The following is a 22,619-nucleotide window of genomic DNA, read 5'->3' on the forward strand; positions in this document are numbered from 1 at the left end:
CTTTTATTCTCCAAATAGGGTAGGGATTTTATTTATTGTTTTAATAAGAAAAAAAATGGATAAATATCTACTTCCTGAAAAAAAGGCACTATACAATTTGAAATGCATGTGGTGTTGCATTCTGGGCAGCATTCCTGGGCGGTGGGTGAACCCCGGGCTTAGGGAGGCTAGCCCCCAGCCCGGCCCACTCCTTCTGCCTGAGGCCCTGCCCACCGTCTCCCAGCCCCACCCCCCAGGCCTGGAGCGCCAGGTGGAGTCCCAGGCTGCAGGACAGCCCCCATTAGTTCCAGCCTGGGGCCCCGGCCACAGGGGAAGAGCCCACCGCAGCACAGCGCCAGGAAGCAGGAGGGGACCTGGAGGTGGAGCCTGGGCAGGGCCACGCAAGGCTGTTTGCGGAAGCTCAACTTCCCCGACTTTGATACCCACTGTCCATTGCAGCATTTGTTGCACATAAAAGGGAAAGATTCACATGCTGTGCAAAGCACTTCTAAAGAAGCTTCCTCTTTTCATGCCATACTGCTCCCTCAAATTTTCTTTCCAAGGAGGGTACTCACTTTAAGACTTTTAGGTTTCATGCTAAGCAGACTAACTGCATCAACATTCTTCTCACAAGCCTAATTACCATATTATACTCAACTGGTGCTGAGTCTTCTGCTTCTGAGAGAAGATTGGCGGGAAGTAACTTTTCAGAATGGGGTGCAGTATGCACAGCTGCATAGCACAGAAGGTCTATGCAGCCCCCCATGAGTCAGCAATAGCAGAGGTAAATTTAGAGAGCTCTAAAATGCAGAAGATACCGAAGTTGTTCTTTACTGATTGTTCCGATTATTTTAAACAAATCCAACTCTACAGTTTCTCTTCCATAAAAACAACATCTCAGGCTAGATCTTCAGGTGGTGTAAGCTGGCATAGCTCTACTGAAGTCACTAACTTACACCAGCCAAGAATCTGGCTCCTTACACCTATAAATAAATTGGAATTTGTTGTTTTAAGAGTTTTTAAGGAAGAGGTTGATGCAAATATTTCACAACTTATAATGCTACCCACTAAAACCTAACACACACAGTTCTATTTGGGGGATTTTCTGAGAGATTTCTACAGAATGAAAAGGGTTACTTTGAATAAGCTCATGGTGCACATTCCTGCCATTTTCATGAATTTGCCACACACACGAAGTTGCATTTTACCAGCATAAAATAACATTTCAGTAGAATGAGGTGCTTTTGTTTTTAAGTAGAGGAACAATATTATATTTAGTAGAAGCTGCTGCAGCTAAAAAAAGCTTCACAGTAACAGGTAATAGATACAGTAGTAAACTCTTAATACAATAGCTATATTTCTGGAGTCATCTAAATTTTCTTAGGATTTAACTGAAAATTCTTTAAAGCTTATACTTTCCTGCAGCAAATAAGCCTTTAACACAATTGTTTAAATATTAGATAAAATTATTAATATTTATTAGTATTAAATAATGCAAACCTTCTGTAATTTCACAGACACAATACTCCTAAACTAATTGTTTTCTCTTTTCTAAACAAAAATCCCAGATAAGAGGTTTTTGGAAATTGAGTATCAGGCAACTATGCAAGAGCAGTGCTTGGAATACATTTTACTAAATAGCAGTCACTGTTAAGTGTTCCCAAGTCAATCAGTAGCACATCCTGAAAAAACAAACAGCATTATTTTTCCAGCCATTTGAGTACAAGAAGTTAGACTCAAATGGGGTAAACTAACAAGTTACAAAAAACAGCTGTTAGATATTTCTCAGAAGGGATATACAGCACTGAATTCTAATAGCACTTTTGTAGTGCTTTGCATCTTCAAAATGCTGTGCAAATGTTAATTATAGGAAAAAAAGTGGGTGCTCAAAAGGAGAACATATTTCCCAAAGTGGAGGGTGACCAGAGGAATGGCACTACTATAGCAGAGTTAATAGGAGGAGGAGGAAATTTAAATATTTAGGAATGACTGAATTTTATATATTAATTAGCTATTACAGAACTGACATTGAAGACTACAGATGTCATGAAGAGGATGCCTGGAAATTACATCAACATCATTCAGACAACAGATTTCTGTAGCCACAAATAATCAATTCTGGAATTATAAATGGCTCCATGGCTTCAAATTGCCTAATTTAGAAATCATGAGGAATGCACAGGGATCAACTTCACTATAATCTTCAAAACAAGTGACTTCCAAGGACTATCATCCTTAGACATCAATGTGAATTCCATGTTTTATAGACATTAGTTCTCCAGTACCTGTTAAATACATAACAAATGAACACAGATGAGGTAAAGATGCTGTGATTGCCACATAAAACCAGTATGGCAAGGGAGCAGTTTTTCCAAATGGACAGATCCAGAGGCCATGACGAATTCCATCACGGACATGGTGAGAAGTCCAGGATATACACAACATCCAGGGAAGAAAGCACCATGAGTCCTTAAGCCTGAAAAGGTGCATAATAAACTTTAATGTCACAGCCACAACAGGAATCACAGTAGAACAATGAAGAAGTGGTCTTTGTGGAAGAGTCAGAGCAGCCTGTGGAAAGGAAAAATACAGTTGGCAACCAACACCATCATGACAAGGTAAAAATACTTCTCAGATGTTTACAGATGAAATATAAAGTGAACAGAAACCATTTGTTTCCCATAAAAGTGCAAATAAAAACTGTTTTTCCTATTATCTTTATTAATTCCTCCCTCTCAGGATTTGAGCCAACTGTTCTTATCTAGTATGCTGCTGTGGTGAAATTCAATATATAGCATATAAAACAATTAACAGGAAATACACAACTGCTCAATATACTATTTTCAAAAATACCTGAAACACATCTTGTATTAAACTAAATTTACTGTGCTGAAATATATTAATTTGTCAATATTAGATGTACCTTATTTAATCATAGAGGTAATTTCTAACAAAGCAAAATGAACAAAATCCAATTAAAAACACCCACCAGCTCATTTTGACTGTCTTCTTGGCTCAGTATTCCTTGTTTATGGACAAAGAATATTTTCAAATGCTAAAAGTTGTTTACATGTATAGTTAAGGTCAACATGAATTTTTTTTAAGATCAATTGTTGGCTAATAACCTTCACACTGAACTTGCTTAATATTAATTCAATTCAACAACAAAATGATACTGGCTTCTGTTGAGGTATTCGTCAAGATAGAATAATAAAAGTGTGAGATTTTGCTTAAGGTGAGGTCAAATGGACTGTTTGTCACAAGAAGATGAATAAATGTTCATCATATATGTATGTATTGGGGAAGACATTGCAAATGTGCCTAATACCTAGAACTTTCTCCATTATGTGTGCAGCCATACATTTCTTTAGCATAGCAATTTTTTCAACTAATATTCTAAAAGGGAAAAAAAAATAGCAGTTCAAAAGAACTACTGATCTCTCAGGCAATCAGGAAGCAAGGATTTGCATCTTCATTGAATGGCTGCAACCTGAATTCAGGTAGAACTTATTAACAAGGCAGGATGTGTTCACTCTAATGAAATGCCTTGTATATAACCCCTCCGCATTCCTGAAGAGGATTTTGGAGCAACTAAAGAAGAAACTACCCACAGAGAATCTTTCCCAGGTTTTACATACAGCTCACTGTATTCTGGGATAGGACTTTGGGAGTTAACCATTGCTTTGTAATTATCCATGTAGGTTAAAACATGATCAATAAAGCTAACACATATGTACACTTCAATACAGAGTCTCCGTACTTTGATTTAAGGAGCTCTCAAAAAATCTATTAATTTTAATAATTGTTTTTATAGAATGTAATCGCACACAAAAGTCCTAGACGGGCACTCAACAAATTTAAATAGAAATTAAAAACATAATACTATACTAGACCTCAGAGCAAGTTAAAAAAAATAGAAACTTTGTCTTGCCATATGACTGTCAGCCCTTCAATAGCAAGAATGTTCTTTTTCTATATAACAAATGGTAGTGGCAAGGTTCCAAAGAACTGGCCCCTCAGTCCACATGCAGACAGAATACAAAATGTACAGTGCTCACTTTATTATTTTTTAATACAAATATTTGCACTGTAAAAATGCTAAACAAAAGAAATAGTATTTTTCAATTCACCTCATACAAGTACTGTAGTGCAATCTCTTTATCTTGAAAGTGCAGCTTACAAATGTAGGGTTTTTTTAGTTACATCGCTGCACTCAAAAACAAAACAATGTAAAACTTTAGAGCCTGTAAGTCCACTCAGTCCTACTTCTTGTTCAGACAATCACTGAGACAAACAAGTTTGTTTACATTTACGGGAGATAAGCTGCCTGGTTCTTATTTACAATGTCACCTGAAAGTGAGAACAGCCGTTTGCATGGCACTTTTGTAGCTGGCATTGCAAGGTAATTACATGCCAGATATGCTAAACATTCGTATGCCCCTTCATGCTTTGGCCACCATTCCAAAGGACATGCTTCTATGCTGATGGGGGGAGAATTATATGTCTCCTGCTTTGTTTTACATGCATTCTGCTATATATTTCATGTTATAACAGTCTCGGATGATGACCCAGCACTTTCACTGCAGATTTGACAAAACACGAAGAAGGTACCAATGTGAGATTTCTAAAGATAGCTACAGCACTCGACCCAAGGTTTAAGAATCTGAAGTGCTTTCCAAAATCTGAGAGGGATGAGGTGTGGAGCATGCTTTCAAGAGTCTTAAAAGAGCAACACTCCAATGCAGAAACTACAGAACCTGAACCACCAAAAAACAAAATCAACCTTCTGCTGGTGGCATCTGACTAAGATAATGAAAATGAACATGCGTTGGTGCGCACTGCTTTGGATCGTTATTGAGCAGAACCCATCATCAGCATGGATGCATGTCCTCTGGAATGGTGGTTGAAGCATGAAGGGACATATGAATCTTTAGTGCATCCGGCACGTAAATATCTTGCGACGCCAGCTACAACAGTGCCATCGAACGCCTGTTCTCACTTTCAGGTGACATTGTAAACAAGAAGCAGGCAGCACTATCTCCTGCAAATGTAAAACAAACTTGTCTGTCTGAGCAATTGGCTGAATAAGAAATATCACTGAGTGGACATGTAGGCTCTAAAGTTTGACATTGTTTTATTTTAGAATGCAGTTTTTTTGTACATAATTCTACATTTGTAAGTTCAACTTTCATGATAAAGAGATTGCACTACAGTACTCGTATTAGGTGAATTGAAAAATATTTCTTTTGTTTTGTACCAAGCAAATATTTGTAATAAAAAATAAATATAAAGTGATCATTGTATACATAAAATGTAAAAACTGAAATATCTTAGAAACAGTAGCCAATCAGTTGTTTTAATTGTCATATTTGAATTCAGCACATCAAAATACATAATAAATAGCACATTTTATCTCTGAAGCAGACGACTTCTCAAAAATTGTAGACCAGTGTTATCAATACTTAACTCATTACTCTGACTTATCTAGAGAATGAAATGTGCTACTTAAAGCAAAATTTTGTAACAAGAATGAGTAAAAGGTTTTCTTAGATACTTTTAAGTACTTCAAGAGTGCCCACTTCTAATAGAGAAGAAAATACATTATCATGCTACTGCTGAAGTTAATGGTAGTGGACTTCAAGTGTACGATTAGATCCTACAGATTTATGTTGTAGAAAGAAATTAACAATATGACATCTGACCAGTGTCAGAGGATGTTATTCTTTATTCCTTTCTTCATTAGTGGAGGTACTTTTCATTACTCAAATCTTGAGGTGAAAAGTCTCAATATAGTTCCTCTATACTGTAGCTAATGAAAGAATTGTTCTTGTCACAATCCTTTCATAAGCATACTGTTTTTCATTAACTATTGTAATACTGGGCGTTGAATTTTCAGAATATATAATGACTGTGAGAGTTGGAATTTGAAAAAAACAAATACTCTTACTAGACTACAAACTAACAGCAAGGAAATTTAAAAATAAATAAAGTATAATCATTCCAAAAGTAGGTTCAAGCAGAGTACTGTAGTTGTAAACAGGAATGATAGTACAAGCTAGAATATTGTACATGCAAATATTATCCTTTCTGCACTGACATATACTATTGGTGAAAAGAACAGGAGTACTTGTGGCACCTTAGAGACTAACATATGCTCAAATAAATTTGTTAGTCTCTAAGGTGCCACAAGTACTCCTGTTCTTTTTGCGGATACAGACTAACACGGCTGCTACTCTGAAACCGGTCACTATTGATGAAGTTTGCCATCTACTGGAAATAGTTAAGAAAAGACTTATTTTCAGAATATTCCTGTTTGAGGAAAAAAAAGCTCAGGATAGCAAATAGAGTCTTAAAAAAACAAAAACAAAAAAAACCCCTAAGTTTTTAAAACAATTAGTATTTAGTGATTCACATATACAAAGCAGATTTTAAAAAATAAGTGGATGTACAGATGACAAGTGTTCATTAAAATAAGGTCTAAAATAAATTCTGTTTAAACCGTTTGACTAGATTTCAGGTTGTCCATGTCCCAGTTTCAAATAATGAGTTAAGTGTCCTCTGACAATTTTGTGGTTTTACAATATTTTTCTATTTAAAAATCAAAAGTGTTCTGCCTTTTCTGTGATATGAAAGTCCCACACAAACAAACGGGGAAACTGACATCCAAAGAGTACAGTCAAATGCACAAAGTACACAAACTGAAACAATTGAGAATTTCCCTCTCTAATCTTTCATTTATAGCAATTGTAGGTGTATCTTGCAACAATAGGAGGTACAACATTTTCAAGCACAAGTGTGATTTTAAAATCTGTTACAAATAATAGTGCCTTTTACACAAAAAGTTCCTTACAAATTTAATTTAGAAAATTCCATTTTCCCAAGTTGAAACATTTTTATATTGTTCTTTACTTTCTATTAGATTTAACTAATGTGTTACATAGAACACTCAAATTTGGTTCTCTCCAACAAGGCTGGCACAAGAACTTTGTTCTGACAGAAACAGCCCTGCAAAAAGATCACTATCTATTATACATACACATTCCTTAATATTGGTGTTATATTTCCTCCTTATTAATCCAAAGAAAATCAACCTAGTGTCAAATCCTTCTTGAGTACCTCCTAATGGTAGTTGGCTACGAACATCAAATTGTTGAATAAAAGTGAGATTTTTCAGAGGCTGGTCTCCATTTTTCCGCCATATTTGAAAGCACAAATAATTGCAACATACAAGTGACTTTAAATGTTGCCGACAAATAGCTGTGGTCCTAAAATTACGCCTGTAATTATTTACCACCACCACCTCCTCCTTCTGCGGGTGCAAAACAGAGCCCTAGCTAAGCTTAATTTTCAATCTGTCAATGACTAATCTTATTTAAACTAAATAACAGTTGGACGTTCTGTCATCTGGCTGCTTTTACTACTTATTCTAAAAGAAAAAAAGGAACAATCTCATTTCAATAGACACAAAGTGTATGAAGCTACAGACAAAAGTGTAACTTGGCTAACAAAGCGAGTGATATACAAATTTTAGGAGCTATATGCATAGTCTCTCTAGAACTTAAATATCTACATCTAATACTACACATTTTTAAAAGGCAGAAAAAAAATGCCACGTTGGGCTTTTATACTTAAAATTGCAGTGAGATGTAAATGAATTTTTACACATAAACTGTAGCTTTTTATATATGTTTTAAAAACATTTTGTAACCAATTAAATACATCAAGGCACTGAGACATCGGACTGCAAAGTTTAGGCTCCAAGAGCTGATATAGAGTTTAGAAGTAGGTGGAAATGCAAAAATAGTTAAGAAAACAAAGTGAACTTTGATCTACTTTGCTTACCTGTAATGAAAGGGAGCGAGCTAGAAAAAAATGGTCCACATCAATGACAGAAGAGAGGAAACCAGCTAAAATGACTTCACTAAAGTCACTCTTCTTCCTGAGCCCAATCACTATCACCCAGGACCATATTCCCACCACACCATGCACTGCATTATCAGAGAGAGCTCGGAGCCAGTCGTGTTGCTGAATGAAAGAGAACTGCAGAAGTCGGTCTGCTATGAAGCAGAATATTCCCAATCCTAAACTGGAAATAACTGAAGCTGTGCTGAAAGTTTGGAGAAGAGCATGAGCCTTTTCAGTCTCAGATGCCATAGCAAGTAACTTGTCACTGTACACAAGATGCCATCAGGATACACGCAGCCCATTGTCCTTTTAATCTTCAGTCATTCTGTAAATTATCAAAGAGAAAAGTCTTAATGAAGAAGTGTGTCAGCTAGCACTAAATACTTGTCAAACCCAACTATATCTGCAGCTGTAATAAAACATATTCTAATAGAAAATTCATTGCACAAAATCTAAGATTCTCCAGAAATATTAAATATAATTAACTTAATTCATTGACCCAAACAGTATGGCTCCGAATCAAAATTTTTGTGCTGTTTTAATGAGAATAAACACTTTAGTACACTCATGCTTTGATTCTTATCTTTTGACATTTCCAATTTCATAAAACAAAATCTGAGAGGATTTTCCTGCAACATTCAGGATAGATAGCATCATGAAGCCAATATAGTTCAGTCAAAGAGAACTGAGGAGAACTTTACTCCTTTCAGAGGAAATCTAAATATGCTGCTCTAATTAGCACTCAGCAGCAACCTCTACTGCTGTTTCCAGCACATTCCCTCAATCTATCAAGTCACCTTTGCAGTTCTTGAGAATGCTGGGCTAACCCAAGTAATTCTACTTTTCACGTTGAACTATGGGATCAAAAATTTGTAAAAGGGAAATCATATTATTAGTGACAATTGCTTTCTATCATTTAGAAAAAATCTTTATCAAATCATTTACACTTTGAAGTTGTTGCAAAGCTTTTTGCTGCAAGGGTACTGCACCTTGGGAACAACTAAATCTCCTTAATGACTCATGAAAACAACATCTCAAAACCACATACAATAATTAGATCCTGTTATCACAAGGATGGAATATAACATTAAACAAATAGTAATATGAAGAACGCCCCCTACCTTATGTAGCTGGTGAAATTTGTTCTATTCCCTAGCTCTGTAAGTGTTATATGCAAAACTGAAAAACTGCCTCTCAGAACACAATCTCTGTTCTAAACATCTGATAGTTATGCTCCTGCATTATTTCAAAAATCTGTGGGAACAGATTAGTTTCAATGCATTTTAAATAGAAAATATGCTCTCTTTGAACGATGGTTGCTATCTCCTTATAATGCAGTAAAGCTTTGATAAGCACAAAGTCCTTTCTTTTACATTACTTTTTGGTAAATAATTTTTTTTTAATTGAATAAGAATTTATTTTCACACTCATGTTAAGTGGTGCCCTTAAAAATGATTTTTGAAAGACATTGTTATGAAATTTTTCATGATTGTAAAAAAGTTCTTTATTATAAACCGTACAAAATTTTAAATTGAAATAAATGTTCTTAACAAATATTTCTTCCATCCTAAGCACATGCAGGTGTATTGAAGGGTTGTACAAAAGTGCTTCATATGTTGAACTTTTTTCTTTTAAAAATGAATGTCAACTGTCCATTGAAGCATTCATTTGAAAAAGAAAAAAGAATGAATACATGAACTTTGCATAGAGATGACAAAAAGTAGGTCAAATTTAGAGCCTGTTAACCGACTGTACCCCTTCAGAGTAATCATATAACATGAACCATTTTCTGCAGCATTAGTCTTTGTACTTTTCTTAAGATTATTCATAATTTAAAATATCACATTTTGAAGAATTAAATTCCAGTTTTTTTTCCAGTTTAAGAAACAAGTGACCCCAGCATCTCACAAACCTTTTCCTAGCCAACCAAGTAGCAGCACTTATTAAAGAAGTGGTTGGTGCAGCGCGCCGGGGGGGGGGAGCGAGAAGGAGAAGGAGAGCTGGAAAACTGGAGAAATATAGTTAAAAAGAAGATCACTTCTACTTGATTTCCATGTCAGATTGGATGTTGTCTCAGCTCACAAAATACCCTGCACAGGACTCATTAAGAGACATTAAGAGTTCTTTGTACATACATACGCATGCATGCACAGTTGGAGTAAGTTGACATATCTCTATTTACTTCATTGCAGTTGTATCAGCTTACTTCAATAGCAAATTTGGCGTACAGTCCACAGATTATAGCATCTGCACCTTCTTGATGAACTCTAATCATTTTGGGATATTCACACTTCCTACTTTTGTCTACAGAGGTAAGGAAATACATAAACAGTCAAACCCCAGTCAGCAACGACTGTTCGTCCTGTCTTTGCACAAATCAAACCAAGTAATAGTAAGCACCCACATAGCACAGAAGCTTTACAAATGTCTTACAAAATATATATGAGCACAGGACAGAAAATCAAAATATGGAAGAAACCCAACATCCCCATTCACCAAATCTTTACCTGATAATATTTGTTTAGGAAATTATGACCAAATGAGAAATGGCATCAACTAGACCACAGATGACCTATGAAAGACTCTGGAGATCAACAAAACTATCTTTAACTAACAATCAGCTATAAAAAATGTTAAAACGGCACTCAGGAAAACAGATAACTTGCTACAGAGGAAACCCTCCCATTTAAAACACAGGTGCCCATTTGACACTAATTTGACACCTTATTATATTCTATTCATAACATCCAGAACTGTAAGCCAGTGTGTCACCCCTCCACCTCAGCAGGTGAGAGTTTTGCTGGAGATTGGACCGTGGGGTTGCTGACTGTCTACCTCATGAGCAAACTCCAAGACTCTGCCAGTTGAAACCTTACCTTATAGGTGATAATCAACAGAGAGTCCTGTTGATGCATCCGACGAAGTGGGCATTCACCCACGAAAGCTTATGCTCCAATACATCTGTTAGTCTTAAAGGTGCCACAGGACTCTCTGTTGCTTTTTACAGATCCAGACTAACATGGCTACCCCTCTGATAGGTGATAATCAGTGAACACCAGTTCCTGAGAGACATCTCTCTGCAGTGTCCAGTCCCTCTCACTGTGACACACAAAGAAATTATTAAATTCACTCACTCCAAAGAGACAGTGTACACACCAGCCTGTTGGTTAGCTGAAGACTCACACTTCACTTTAATACACAGCAATGAGACCGTTTTGTAATAAATGTAGAATAAATTTATTAATGAAGAACAGAATTTCAGTGATACTAACCAAGAGCGAAAGAGACAGGTCTGGTTACAAACAACTAGAACCTCTTTATGCTTCTTCTTATATTTTCTAGAGTTCATTATCTCTGTCTCAAGAGCCAGGAAGACTTCCTGGGGGTGCAGACTTGGCCCCCGGTGATCTCAGTAAGCTCCTTCCTCCATTTCTTGTTAATTTGATTGCTTTGTTTACCTTATATGTGTAACCCTTCTGACAGGTGGAGCCAGCAGCAACCAGGGCCGGGTTCAATATCTAGGGGTTCCTCTTCAACAATACAACACAGAACCGGCTCGAGCCCCCACCCAGTTACCTGGGAAAATTACACACCACCCCATGGCGCCTCTGAAAGACAATACTTCCCCACTCACAAGCACAGAGTCTGAGTGTAGAACAAAGAAACTTTTAATGAAAGGAAGGAAGTTATCTGACATTAAATTAGGGAAAATGCCACAAGCAGGATTCATAATCATAAAACTGAGCAGGACACCCACCCCAGAGTGAGTGGGGCAGTGCCTTCTGTCTCATGTTCTTGAGTTCTACAACCAAAAGTTCCTTTTCTGTGCCCTTCTCTGCTCCCTCACCGTACCCCACTCACAGTGGTTGTCCTTGGTCAGTAAAGATCCTGGGCTCAGAGGTGCATCTGTGTGAATTCACCTCCCACCCGGGGAAGAAGGCACCTTGCTTGCTCCACCATCTGAACACTTGCTCTGGCTGGCCGCCTTGCCAGCCACAGTTCCTCTCCACCGGCTGTCCCACCAGCCACGGTTCCTCTCCGCTGGCCGCCTCGCCAGCGGCTCATTCAGCTCGCCACCTCGCCAGCAGTTTGTCCACCGGCCGACTGTCAGTCACCTTCTTCTGCCTCCTGATTCTCTGCTGTGACCTCTGCTCATCAGTCTCTTCGTGATTTTCAGCTCTTTGCGGGCTGGGCAGAAACACTGCCCCACCAGAGGTGATTTCAGCTCTCATTTAAGCACTTTGACATAATAAAGGCTCCTAATGAAGCCTACTTAGCTCTATCTTTGAACAGTGGGGAGGAACAGACCGGGGACCATTAGGAAGAGTTCACACCTTCTAGCTGGGACACCTGTCCCCATCCCTCTTACTTTCACAGGGGTCTGGCATTCAAGCCCCTGGCTTACAAATTCCTTTCAGCTGAGGGTGGCCCCTCAATTGGGACAAGCTCAGCACAGTTCTGCTCCTCTTTAGTCATACAATGAAGATAACATTAATAACATTTCACTACCCCTGCATGCATGCCATACTAAAGTGATTTGTAACCCAATACCAGCCAAAGCTGATCACTTGGAGCTACACAACTCCTGTCTGCTAGATACCTATGTAGAGTAGGTGTGTTCATGTAAATACAGTTTGCTCCTGAAGTCTCTCTCCCTCCCGAAGTAGCTGTCAGGGGAGAGTTCATTCAGACCCTGCTTACATATGTAAATGTACTTTCATTGTCCTCTGCCTGTAATCAAGCCAGACAGAATCCATATTCCTTTGTCTAGGGCAGGATGGGTTTATGCACTGCCTTCCAAATGCATTTTAAGAACATATTTCCAGCACACATGCATAACTCTTTGTACTCAACATGTACATACATCACACAATCATTTTTGGAACCAGAATGTTACCTGTTTACACAGGATACCTCACATGATACCTTTTAAGTACATAGTACGATACATATGTTGGGTGTAGTGAGTGTGTCAAGCCTGATATGCATTACAGTATAGTGGGCCACCTGCCTGTGGGCATTTAGGGACTCTTCAGGTTACACACCTTCACCATCATACTAAGGAACTATAAATCAAGGCTCCAACAAAAAAAAAAAATCAGACTTAATTTTATTTTTTTCCTGCAAAAGACACTAATTCTGACACATAAGAATCAAACCTAACCACAAAAACACCTAGCAATTCAGAATGGTAAAGTCTGAAAGAACACATCTAACCCTCTACTTTTAAGGAACTAAATGCCAAAATCATAGACCAGGGAAAAACGCTACCTTAAATTTCACATCTACTAGGAAATTCCATTAAAGACTACCCACTCCATCCCCATAGTAACACAAAAAAGCAAAGAAAACCTCCAGAAACTGAAAACTTGCCGTCCATAACATATTAACTGAGATTCTGAACCATACCACTATGCAAATGCAGCTTAACCTAACCCTCCACTGACAATCAACAGAGATGTAGTCACAAACTAATTATCCTAATACAAAGAACTAAAGATGCTCTCAGCCAAGCAACAACAGAGGCATCTGTGTTGGCAGCATCAATATTAGTAAACAATTCTGTAGAAGCCTCACATCTTTACACTACACATACTTATTAACATACATATAAAAACATAAGACAAGGAAAGAAACTAAACTTTTTTTAAAAAGTATTGAGTCAATACAGAACCTCAGATTTAAACTACTACTGGATTTTAACTACTACAAAATGGAATTAGTGTGAAAGCATTTGATACAATCAAAATAAACATAACAATCCAACTGAGAGATAAAAGACATGCAAAAAGAAGTCTTCACGCATGAATGATGAGTAAGGCAGGGATGCAGCCTCGGACTTACCCTATTCAACATTTACATGAGTGACCTAACTCCTCTATTAAAACTGCCTGCTCTTGCAGGACCACCACCGAACAAGACAAAAATGACTGCTGTCTCCAGATGATGTTGTAGACTTTCTTTGCTACAGAACCCCCACAGGACATATCACTGCTCTAATTATTAGATAATAAATATCAAATGAAATCTGGGCCTCCCTTCCAAACACAGCAAAGGGAATAAAAACCTAGTCAAAATTCTATTACTGAAGATATACAAACAAGTATTATGTGTACAAAGGTATTATCCCAAAAGTGGTTGAGAACATGCAGCTATAGGCTCCCAAAATATAGATCAGAATTAAGATTATGCTAATGTACCAAAAAGGACACACTTCTGGTAACATGTCAATGAAAGCAACATACACTCTATCCATCACAGCATTAGAGTACCAGAAAACTCCATTTCACATAGTGGGAATATCAAGTTGGGGTAGGGAGGTGATATTACCTCTGAATATGGTACTGAAGAGATCACTACTGGAATACTGCCTCCAGTTCTGGTGTCCACACTTTAAAAAAAGGATACTGAAAAACTGGAGAGGTTTCAGAGAAGAGCTACAATAATGATTAGAGGGCTTGCAAAATACATTACTTAATTAGCTCAATCTAGTTATTGTGTGAAAAGAAGATTTAAACCAGATCTACAATTAAAAATTTGGTCGATATAAAAATATCAGTTACGGGTATGATTTTTATGACATTTTTATACTGGCCAAAGCCTTATTCTAGATGCAGTTATACCAGCAAAGAAGTGTTTTTGCCAGTTTAGCTTATTTCATTCAGGAAACTGGTATAAGATATACCTGCACTCTTCTGCTGGTATTAACTGTTTCTGCACTAGCAGGGTTTGCGAGCTATAGTGGCAAAACTCTGCCAGTGCAGCAGAGCTGCCTCGATCCCAGTCTATAAGTACGTCATGTAATGGCAGACAGCTGAAAGGTGACAAGTTCTTAAAGTGCTTATATACCAATGCTAGAAATCTAAATAATAAGATGGGTGAACTAGAGTGCCTCATATTAAATGAGGATATTGATATAATAGGCATCACAGAAACTTGGTGGAATGAGGCTAATCAATGGGACCCAGTAATACCAGGGTACAAAATATATCAGAAGGACGGACCAGGTCATGCTGGTGGGGGAGTCGCACTATATATATGAAAGAAAGCATACAATCAAATGAAGTACAAATCTTAAATGAACCAAACTGTACCACAGAATCTCTATGGATAGTAATTCCATGCTTTAATAATAAGAATATAGCAGTAGGGATATATTACCGACCACCCAACCAGGATGGTGATAGTGACTGTGAAATGCACAGGGAGATTAGAGAGATTATTAAAATAAAAAACTCTATAATAATGTCAAGTATCAGAGGGGTAGCTATGTTAGTCTGGATCTGTAAAAGCAGCAAAGAGTCCTGTGGCACCTTATAGACTAACAGACGTATTGGAGCATGAGCTTTCGTGGGTGAATACCCACTTCGTCGGATGCATGTAGTGGAAATTTCCAGAGGCAGGTATAAATATGCAAGCAAGAGTGAGTCAGGCTAGAGATAACGAGGTTAGTTCAATCAGGAGGGATGAGGCCCTCTTCTAGCAGTTGAGGTGTGAACACCAAGGGAGTAGAAACTGCTTTTGTAGTTGGCTAGCCATTCACAGTCTTTGTTTAATCCTGAGCTGATGGTGTCAAATTTGCAGATGAACTGAAGCTCAGCAGTTTCTCTTTAAAGTCTGGTCCTGAAGTTTTTTTGCTGCAGGATGGCTACCTTTAAATCTGCTATTGTGTGTCCAGAGAGATTGAAGTGTTCTCCTACAGGTTTTTGTATATTGCCATTCCTAATACCTGATTTGTGTCCATTTATCCTTTTACGTAGGGACTGTCCAGTTTGGCCGATGTACATAGCAGAGGGGCATTGTTGGCATATGATGGCGTATATTACATAGGTGGACGTGCAGGTGAATGAACCGGTGATGGTGTGGCTGATCTGGTTAGGTCCTGTGATGGTGTCGCTGGTGTAGATATGTGGGCAGAGTTGGCATCGAGGTTTGTTGCATGGATTGGTTCCTGAGTTAGAGTTACTATAGTGCGGTAAATATAGCTGGACCGCTTGGTAATAGTGTAATAATTAAGCCCAACACTGTAGCATTTAATTTCAAAAAGGGGGACTACACAAAAATGAGGAAGTTAGTTAAACAGAAACTAAAAAGTACAGCGCAAAAAGTGAAATCTCTGCAAGCTGCATGGAAACTTTTTAAAGACACCATAATAGAAGCTCAACTTAAATGTATACCCCAAATTAAAAAACATAATAAGAGAACCAAAAAAGTGTCATGGTGGCTGAACAACAAAGTAAAAGAAGCAGTGAGAGGCAAAAAGGCATCCTTAAAAAGTGGAAGTGAAATCCTAGTGAGGAAAATAGAAAGGAGCATAAACTCTGACAAATGAAGTGTAAAAATATAATTAGGAAGGCCAAAAAAGAATTTGAAAAACAGCTAACCAAAAACTCAAAAAAAGTAATAGCAAAAAAAAAAAAAAAAAGTATTTTAAGTACATCAGAAGCAGGAAGCCTGCTAAACAATCAGGCCACTGCACGATCGAGGTGCTAAAGGAGCACTCAAGGACGATAAGGCCATTGAGGAGAAACTAAATGAATTCTTTACATCGGTCTTCATGGCTGAGAATGTGAGAGAGAGTCCCAAACCTGAGCCATTCTTTTTAGGTGACAAATCTGAGGAACTGTCCCAGATTGAGGTGTCATCAGAGGTGGTTTTGGAACAAATTGATAAACTAAATAGTAATAAGTCACCAGGACCAGATGGTATTCACCCTAGAGTTCTGAAGGAACTCAAATGTGAAATTGCAGAACTACTAACTGTAGTCTGTAACCTATCATTTAAATCAGCTTCTGTACCAAATGACTGGAGGATCACTAATATGACTCCAATTACAGGCCAGTAAGCCTGACTTCAGTACCGGGCAAACTGGTTGAAACTATAGTAAAGAATAAAATTGTCAGACATATAGATGAACACAATTTGTTGGGCAAACTGTATTCTCCCTCCATGGTCCAGCAAGAGTGTCTGCTCTTGGGCTTCTTGCTCCCCAATTATCACTTCTCTTGGGCAGAGACACACACACCTCTTTGCTTCCTAACCAGGTTATTTCCAGGCTTCACAATTTACTGCCTATACTGTGAATTTCCCAGCAAAGTCAGACTGACGAAGCAGGCCTGCTCTGATTTTCTCCTCAGAGGCTACAAATAGCATAATTGCCACAGTTGTAAGTTACCACACAGCCCTCTCTAACCAAGTACATTTATTCCTAAAGTAAAAGCATTACAGAAAAAAATATTAAAGACGACAGAAGATCCTACATGTGATGCATGCTAACAACATTACCAGAGATCGCCTCAACTCCAACAAAAGTTCAGTCTTGTCTGGTCCACTGTTTTAAAAGAGTCCACTGAAGAACTCCTTGGCAAGGAGAAGTGGGAGGAGGTGATGGTGCACATCTTGTGATTTTTAGCCCGGTGGTTAGAGCACTCACTGGGGATGTGGGAGATCCAGGTCCAATTTACCCCTCTCTCTGTAGTCCAGTAGTCTGGACATGCACCTGGGAGGTGAAAACACCCTGGGCCCAGTCCTCCTGTTCCTATCACTCTCTTCCGTTATTTATCCACATTGGAAAAGCTTCCACAATAGTGATGGCCAAGAACCCCACATTGGATTATCCAAAAGCACAGCAGTTAAAACTCTCTCCTCAGGTGGGAGACCCCTGTTCAAATCCTCTCCACCACTCTGTCTCCCACATACCAGGTGAGTGCTCTAACCACCGGGCCAAAACTCAAAACGTGGGCAACACCAACTCCTCGGGCTGTTTTGTGAGGACTGAGACAGGCCCCTAACTCATTCACACAAGAAACAGCTTAGGTGCCTAACTCCAATCTGTGACTGGGTCTTGTTTGTGGACAGCTAGCAAAGATAGGTACCTAAATCCAGGCTGAAGGGAGGCACCTATCTCGGAGGGAGGAGCAAGATATAGGACACACCCCTGTTGTTGGCATCTCCAATTGGCTAGTTTAGGAAACTCCCCATTTAGCATCCTAGCTTTTGTGGATCAAATTGTTAGATGCCTCTCTCCCCCCACTGTATGGGGAGCCTAGGTGCCTAACTCAGCTTTATGGATCGCAGTGTTGTTCCTATGATTTTCTAGGCACCTAAAGTCAGGTAGCAGAGCCATGGCAAGCAGGGGATGGCCGGGCTGGGCGTACGGGGAAGAATTTATCAGCCCGACAGAGGCAGTTCTGAAGAGCGGTCAGTAAATCTACTACGACCTGGCTCCACAGAGCAGCGCTAAAGCCCAGTTGTCCCGGGGGCCGCTAGTCGCTAGTGATGACAAAGCAGCAGCTCGGCACTTGTTCTGCCCCAAATCCCTAGACTAGGCGGTCTCGGTTCTCGGCTGCTCCGAGCAAAGCCTGAGTACGCTGTGAAGGGAGCCCCGCTTTTGGTGCCAAGGGAAGGGGCGTGTGTGAACCCGCCCTAATCCCAGCGAGGGCGGGGGACACTGGAGCCTAAGGCAGCACAGGAAGCTGCAGCAGTGCTGAGTCCCTGAGGGGGGAGAAGCGCCAGCTCCCTCCGGTGCCCCAGCCCGGACTGAGACCGGAGCCTCGGCCCAGCCTAGCCTGGACTGACACCAGGGCCCCAGCCCAGCCCTCCACTCCCCAGTCCTAACACCCAGCTGGGGCGGGGTGGGACGGGGCAAGGCCCCGCCCGAACTGACCCCAGCCCCGCCTCCCCAGCCCGAGCCCGCCCGGCTCACGCCGGGGCCCCGCGCAGACCTTTCTCGTCCCAGCCGCTCCTGCTGCCGCCTCTTTCCCAAGCCGGCGGCTCCGGCGCGCACGCTCCTGCTCCCTGCGGAGCCCGGCTCTGCTCACGGGGAGGCGCTGCCGTCGGCGGTCACAGGCAGGGCCCGTGTCTCACTATAGCGACGCAGCGGGCGGCCCGCCGCTAAAAGGCACAAAGCACTCTGGGATAGCGGCTGGCGGACAGACCTCCAGGAGCCGCCCGGCCCTGGGCGGGGCCCTGCCTGCGGGTCGCCCCCCAGAAGTCCCGCTGAGTGTCTGGCCGCCCCTCGCAGGGGCCCTGTCCGCGCTGTGGCCGCTCTCGCCGCAGCAGGGGAGGGGCGGTGACTGTTGCCGCGGCCCGGGGAAAGCTGTGAGGAGCTGCCAAGGCAGACAGTGCCCCCGTTCCGCTGATGGCAGCGCCAGAGCCCCCCAGGCCCCGCCCGGCCAGCCCCCTTAGCTTTGGGCAAATGGTCATTTGATTATGCAGCGTTCCCTTGTAAAACGTTTCCCAGAAAATAAGCGCTGCCGGCTAGGTCAGAGAATGTAATCACAGCGCCAGCCCCCCCAGGCCAGCCTACAGTACAGCCAGCAGTTAAAAGCCACATAATGCTACACTGTGCTCTAGAGGCAGCCACCTGGCTGAAAAGCAACAGCAGCTTGTGAAAATCAGCATCGTAGAACAATAGGGTTAGACAGGACTGTAAGGACCATACGGTCTAATCCCAGCCACTGCCAAGGTGTAGGATTTGTTGTGTCTAAACCATCCAAGACAGACGGCTAACTCCAGTGTCCTGAAAACCTCTAAGGAAGGAGATTCCCCAACTTCCCGGGGCGGGTTGTTCCATTGTCCAACTGTACTTAAGAAAAATTTAACTGAGATTTAAAATAAATCTGCAATGCTGCAGTTTGAACCTATTGCCTCTTAGCCTGCACTCTGTAACAGGAGTGAGCAACTTTTCTCCACCTTTTTTATGGCAGCCTTTTTAGTATTTAAAGACTGGTATCTTATCCCCACTTCATCTCCTCTTTTTCAAACTAAACATACCCAGTTCCTTCTGCCTTTGGTCATACGGCTTGCATTCTAGCCCTTTGATCTTTGTCACTCACGTCTGGATCTTTTCCGGTTTCTTTACATCATCTACAGCTGAGCACCAGTAGCTTAAAAAAAAAAGCTTCATGCACCAAGTTTAATATTTCAAAGTTAAGGTTTTTTTTCCTTTCTTGAAATTAAATTACTGTATATGCCTGTTCATTTATAAGCCAATCCCCCAGATGGACAGGTAAAAATAGCAAAAACTGTATGACCCTTTCATAAGCCAACCCTATATTTCAGGAGTTGGCAAACTTTGGCTCCTGGCCTGTTCGGGTAAGCCGCTAGCAGGCCTGGACATTTTGTTTACCTGGAGTGTTCACAGGCACAGAGCCCCTCAGCTCCCAGTGGCCATGGTTTGCTGTTCCCAACCAATGGGACCTGTGGGAAGTGGCCCCACTTCCCGCAGCTCCCAGTGGCGGGGAACGGCAAACCGTGGCCACTGGAAGCTGAGGGGCTCTGTGCCTGCAGACACACCAAGTAAACAAAACGTCCCGATCCGCCAGCAGCTTACCCTGACGGACCGGGAATCAAAGTTTTCCGACTCCTGCTATATTTTAAAAGTTGGCATCACAAGAAACACTCAAAAGTTTTGCTAGAATTATTTTAATGTAATCTAACAAAAAACCTATTGTAGTTATAACAACTGAATATGTATTCACCTTCAAAATTAGTCAATATTTAAAATCAGTAAATGGATATTTAAAACAAGTAACTTAGAACAATATGAGACTTTTTAAAGTCTTAAAATCCTTCAAAGACTGAATCAGTCTCTGATTCACTAACAGTTCATTAAACTCGGCTTCAGTCACAGCTGCACCTGTATTGTCATCGTAGATGTCAGCAGTGTCGTCTTCAGACTCAGATTCCTTCCCATCATCAGACTGTTGTGTAATCAATCATCTTCTGACCCGTTGAGTGCATTGCTGATACAAAAAACCTTTCAGAAATGTATCTGTATCATTGTATCATTTCCAAGGGAATGGACACCCACGCGTTCTTGATCCACTGGGCGACCAGATTGATTTTGGGCTTCATAAGATTAGCGCCTTTTGTCAACTTCACCATGCCTGAGCACATCCATTCAGACCACATTTTGCATAGCCTGTCTTTAAAGGGTTTGTTCAGACAGACATCAAGTGGTTGTAGAACTGAAGTTAAGCCTCCAGGTATTACAGCCAAAGTAGTTTTCATATTTTTGGTCACAAATTTTCACCTCATCCGTCTTGTGTTCCCTGAACATGTCCAAAACGAGCATAGCAAGTTTCTTGAAAAGTGCTTCTAGTCTCTTATTCCACACTTTTTCCAGCCATTCAATAGTCCCACTTTCATCCATCCAATAGTCCCACTTTCATCCATCCATCCCTTTTTGTGTGCATGTACTATGACACCAGCAGGAAATTTCATGTTTTTAGGCAAGGTTTTTCTTTTAAAAATAAGAACAGGAGGGAGCTTTGATCCATTTGCCAAACACGATAAAACCACTGTTAAATGGATTTTTTCAATGGCCAGTGGTTTTAATTAAAACTGTTTTTTCACCAACACTGGTTACCGTTCTGTTGCTCGGGAGATTGAATGTCATCGGTGTTTCATCCATATTTCCTATTTGTGACAGTTAAAATGCATTTTCCTTTTGATATTTTATAATAAACCTTTGGAAAGATTTGATTTTTTCTTCCAGATATCTCGGCAGCTTTTGCGCTATCTTTGTTTGCTGACAGAGATCATGACAGTTCATGAAGCAAGTACACCAACCCGCTGATGTAACAAACATTGACAGCTTTACTGACTTGTATTTGTCATCTTTTGACATTTGCAGAGCACACAGACGAATTCCAGTTCTAGTGACAATGTACCCATTTGGTCGACATTCAACAACCCAATTATTGAGATCTTTCTCCAGCTCAGGAAATGAAGCGCACCTCATTGGACGTTTTTTCTTGCTTCTTGGCATGTCTTTTAGTGTTGTTTTATTTTTTCATCATTCTCTTACTTGCTTCTCATTGATACAGAATTCACGAGCAGCGGTGCAATTATTGTTTGCTTCTGCACATTCAACAACTTTAAGTTTGAACGCTGTGTGATAAGCAGACCATTTTCTTTTGATTTCACCGTTGTTCATTTTATTATAGTTATAGATTTTGTAGGACTTTATATAGGAATGTCACCTGCTTTATCACTGTCAAATTATTGTTCTTTTTTTATTTCAAAGCAGCCCTGTAGATTGGCATGTCTGTGGCGATAACAGGCTATTTCAATTTTATTAGAGATTCCATCGATTCTGCACGTTATATTTTCATATTGGCTCGAGACTTATGAGGTTCATTGGTAGAAATGCATGAAGAGATCAAATTACACAGTAGCAGACTGACACCAGTGCTATAGTACTATCATTCATTGTATTTTTCTGATTGGCTTGTAAAGGTGTAGCATTTTGTGAACTGCATGGGTCAAATGTCATGCAGATCTGCAGCACTGCTCTTTTAGTATTCATTTCAAGCCAATCTAGTCCACTAAACAAAGCCTTTGCAACTTTAAAAGGCTGCAGTACTGACATCAATAAATGGCTCCTGGCCGTCAGGGTAAGCCGCTGGCGGGTCGGGACGTTTTGTTTACCTAGCCGCCAGTTCCCGTAGCTCCCATTGGCTGGGAACGGCAAATCACAGCCACAGGGAGCTGAGGAGCTCCATGCCTGCGGACGCTCCAGGTAAACAAAACAACAATGTATTAGATATTCAATTCAATGATTCCATAGAGTTTAAAATCATCAAATTTTAGTGTAGACCCATTTATAAACCAACCCCCGCTCTTTGATGCTTCACTTTTTTACCAAAAATATTTGGCTTATGAACGAGTATATACAGTACTAAAGTTGGTTGCAGGCTGAGTCATAGGGCATGACGGGAGGTCCCAAA

General features: G+C 40.3%; 1 protein-coding gene across 5 annotated transcripts; it reads right to left on the reverse strand.

Annotated features, from left to right (window-relative positions):
- Positions 1 to 211: 211 nt before the first annotated feature.
- Positions 212 to 19,040, reverse strand: TMEM267 (transmembrane protein 267). 5 transcript variants are annotated; one of them, XM_024203122.3, is made up of 4 exons: positions 18,609 to 19,040; positions 10,091 to 10,188; positions 7,822 to 8,209; positions 212 to 2,550 (listed from the first exon to the last, which is right to left on the reverse strand). In XM_024203122.3, exons 3-4 carry the CDS (start codon positions 8,131 to 8,133, stop codon positions 2,215 to 2,217), a joined length of 648 nt encoding a protein of 215 aa, XP_024058890.1. In that variant the 5' UTR covers positions 8,134 to 8,209; positions 10,091 to 10,188; positions 18,609 to 19,040; the 3' UTR covers positions 212 to 2,214. The 5 variants fall into 5 exon arrangements, with proteins under 5 accessions (XP_024058890.1, XP_024058887.1, XP_024058892.1 ...); XM_024203119.3 differs by lacking the exon at positions 10,091 to 10,188; XM_024203124.3 differs by lacking the exons at positions 10,091 to 10,188; positions 18,609 to 19,040 and adding an exon at positions 17,170 to 17,696.
- Between the last annotated feature and the right edge of the window lie 3,579 nt (positions 19,041 to 22,619).

This window comes from Terrapene carolina, unplaced genomic scaffold (genome assembly GCF_002925995.2).
Source record: "Terrapene carolina triunguis isolate 2854851 unplaced genomic scaffold, T_m_triunguis-2.0 Scaffold69, whole genome shotgun sequence".
Taxonomy (NCBI): domain Eukaryota; kingdom Metazoa; phylum Chordata; order Testudines; family Emydidae; genus Terrapene; species Terrapene triunguis.

Coding starts and splice junctions, on each gene's coding strand:
- TMEM267 (XM_024203119.3), bottom strand. CDS start 8,133: ATGGCATCTGAGACTGAAAAGGCTCATGCTCTTCTCCAAACTTTCAGC. Junction 2,551..7,821: donor CTCGCTCCCTTTCATTACAG/GTAAGCAAAGTA, acceptor TCCTTTCCACAG/GCTGCTCTGACTCTTCCACA.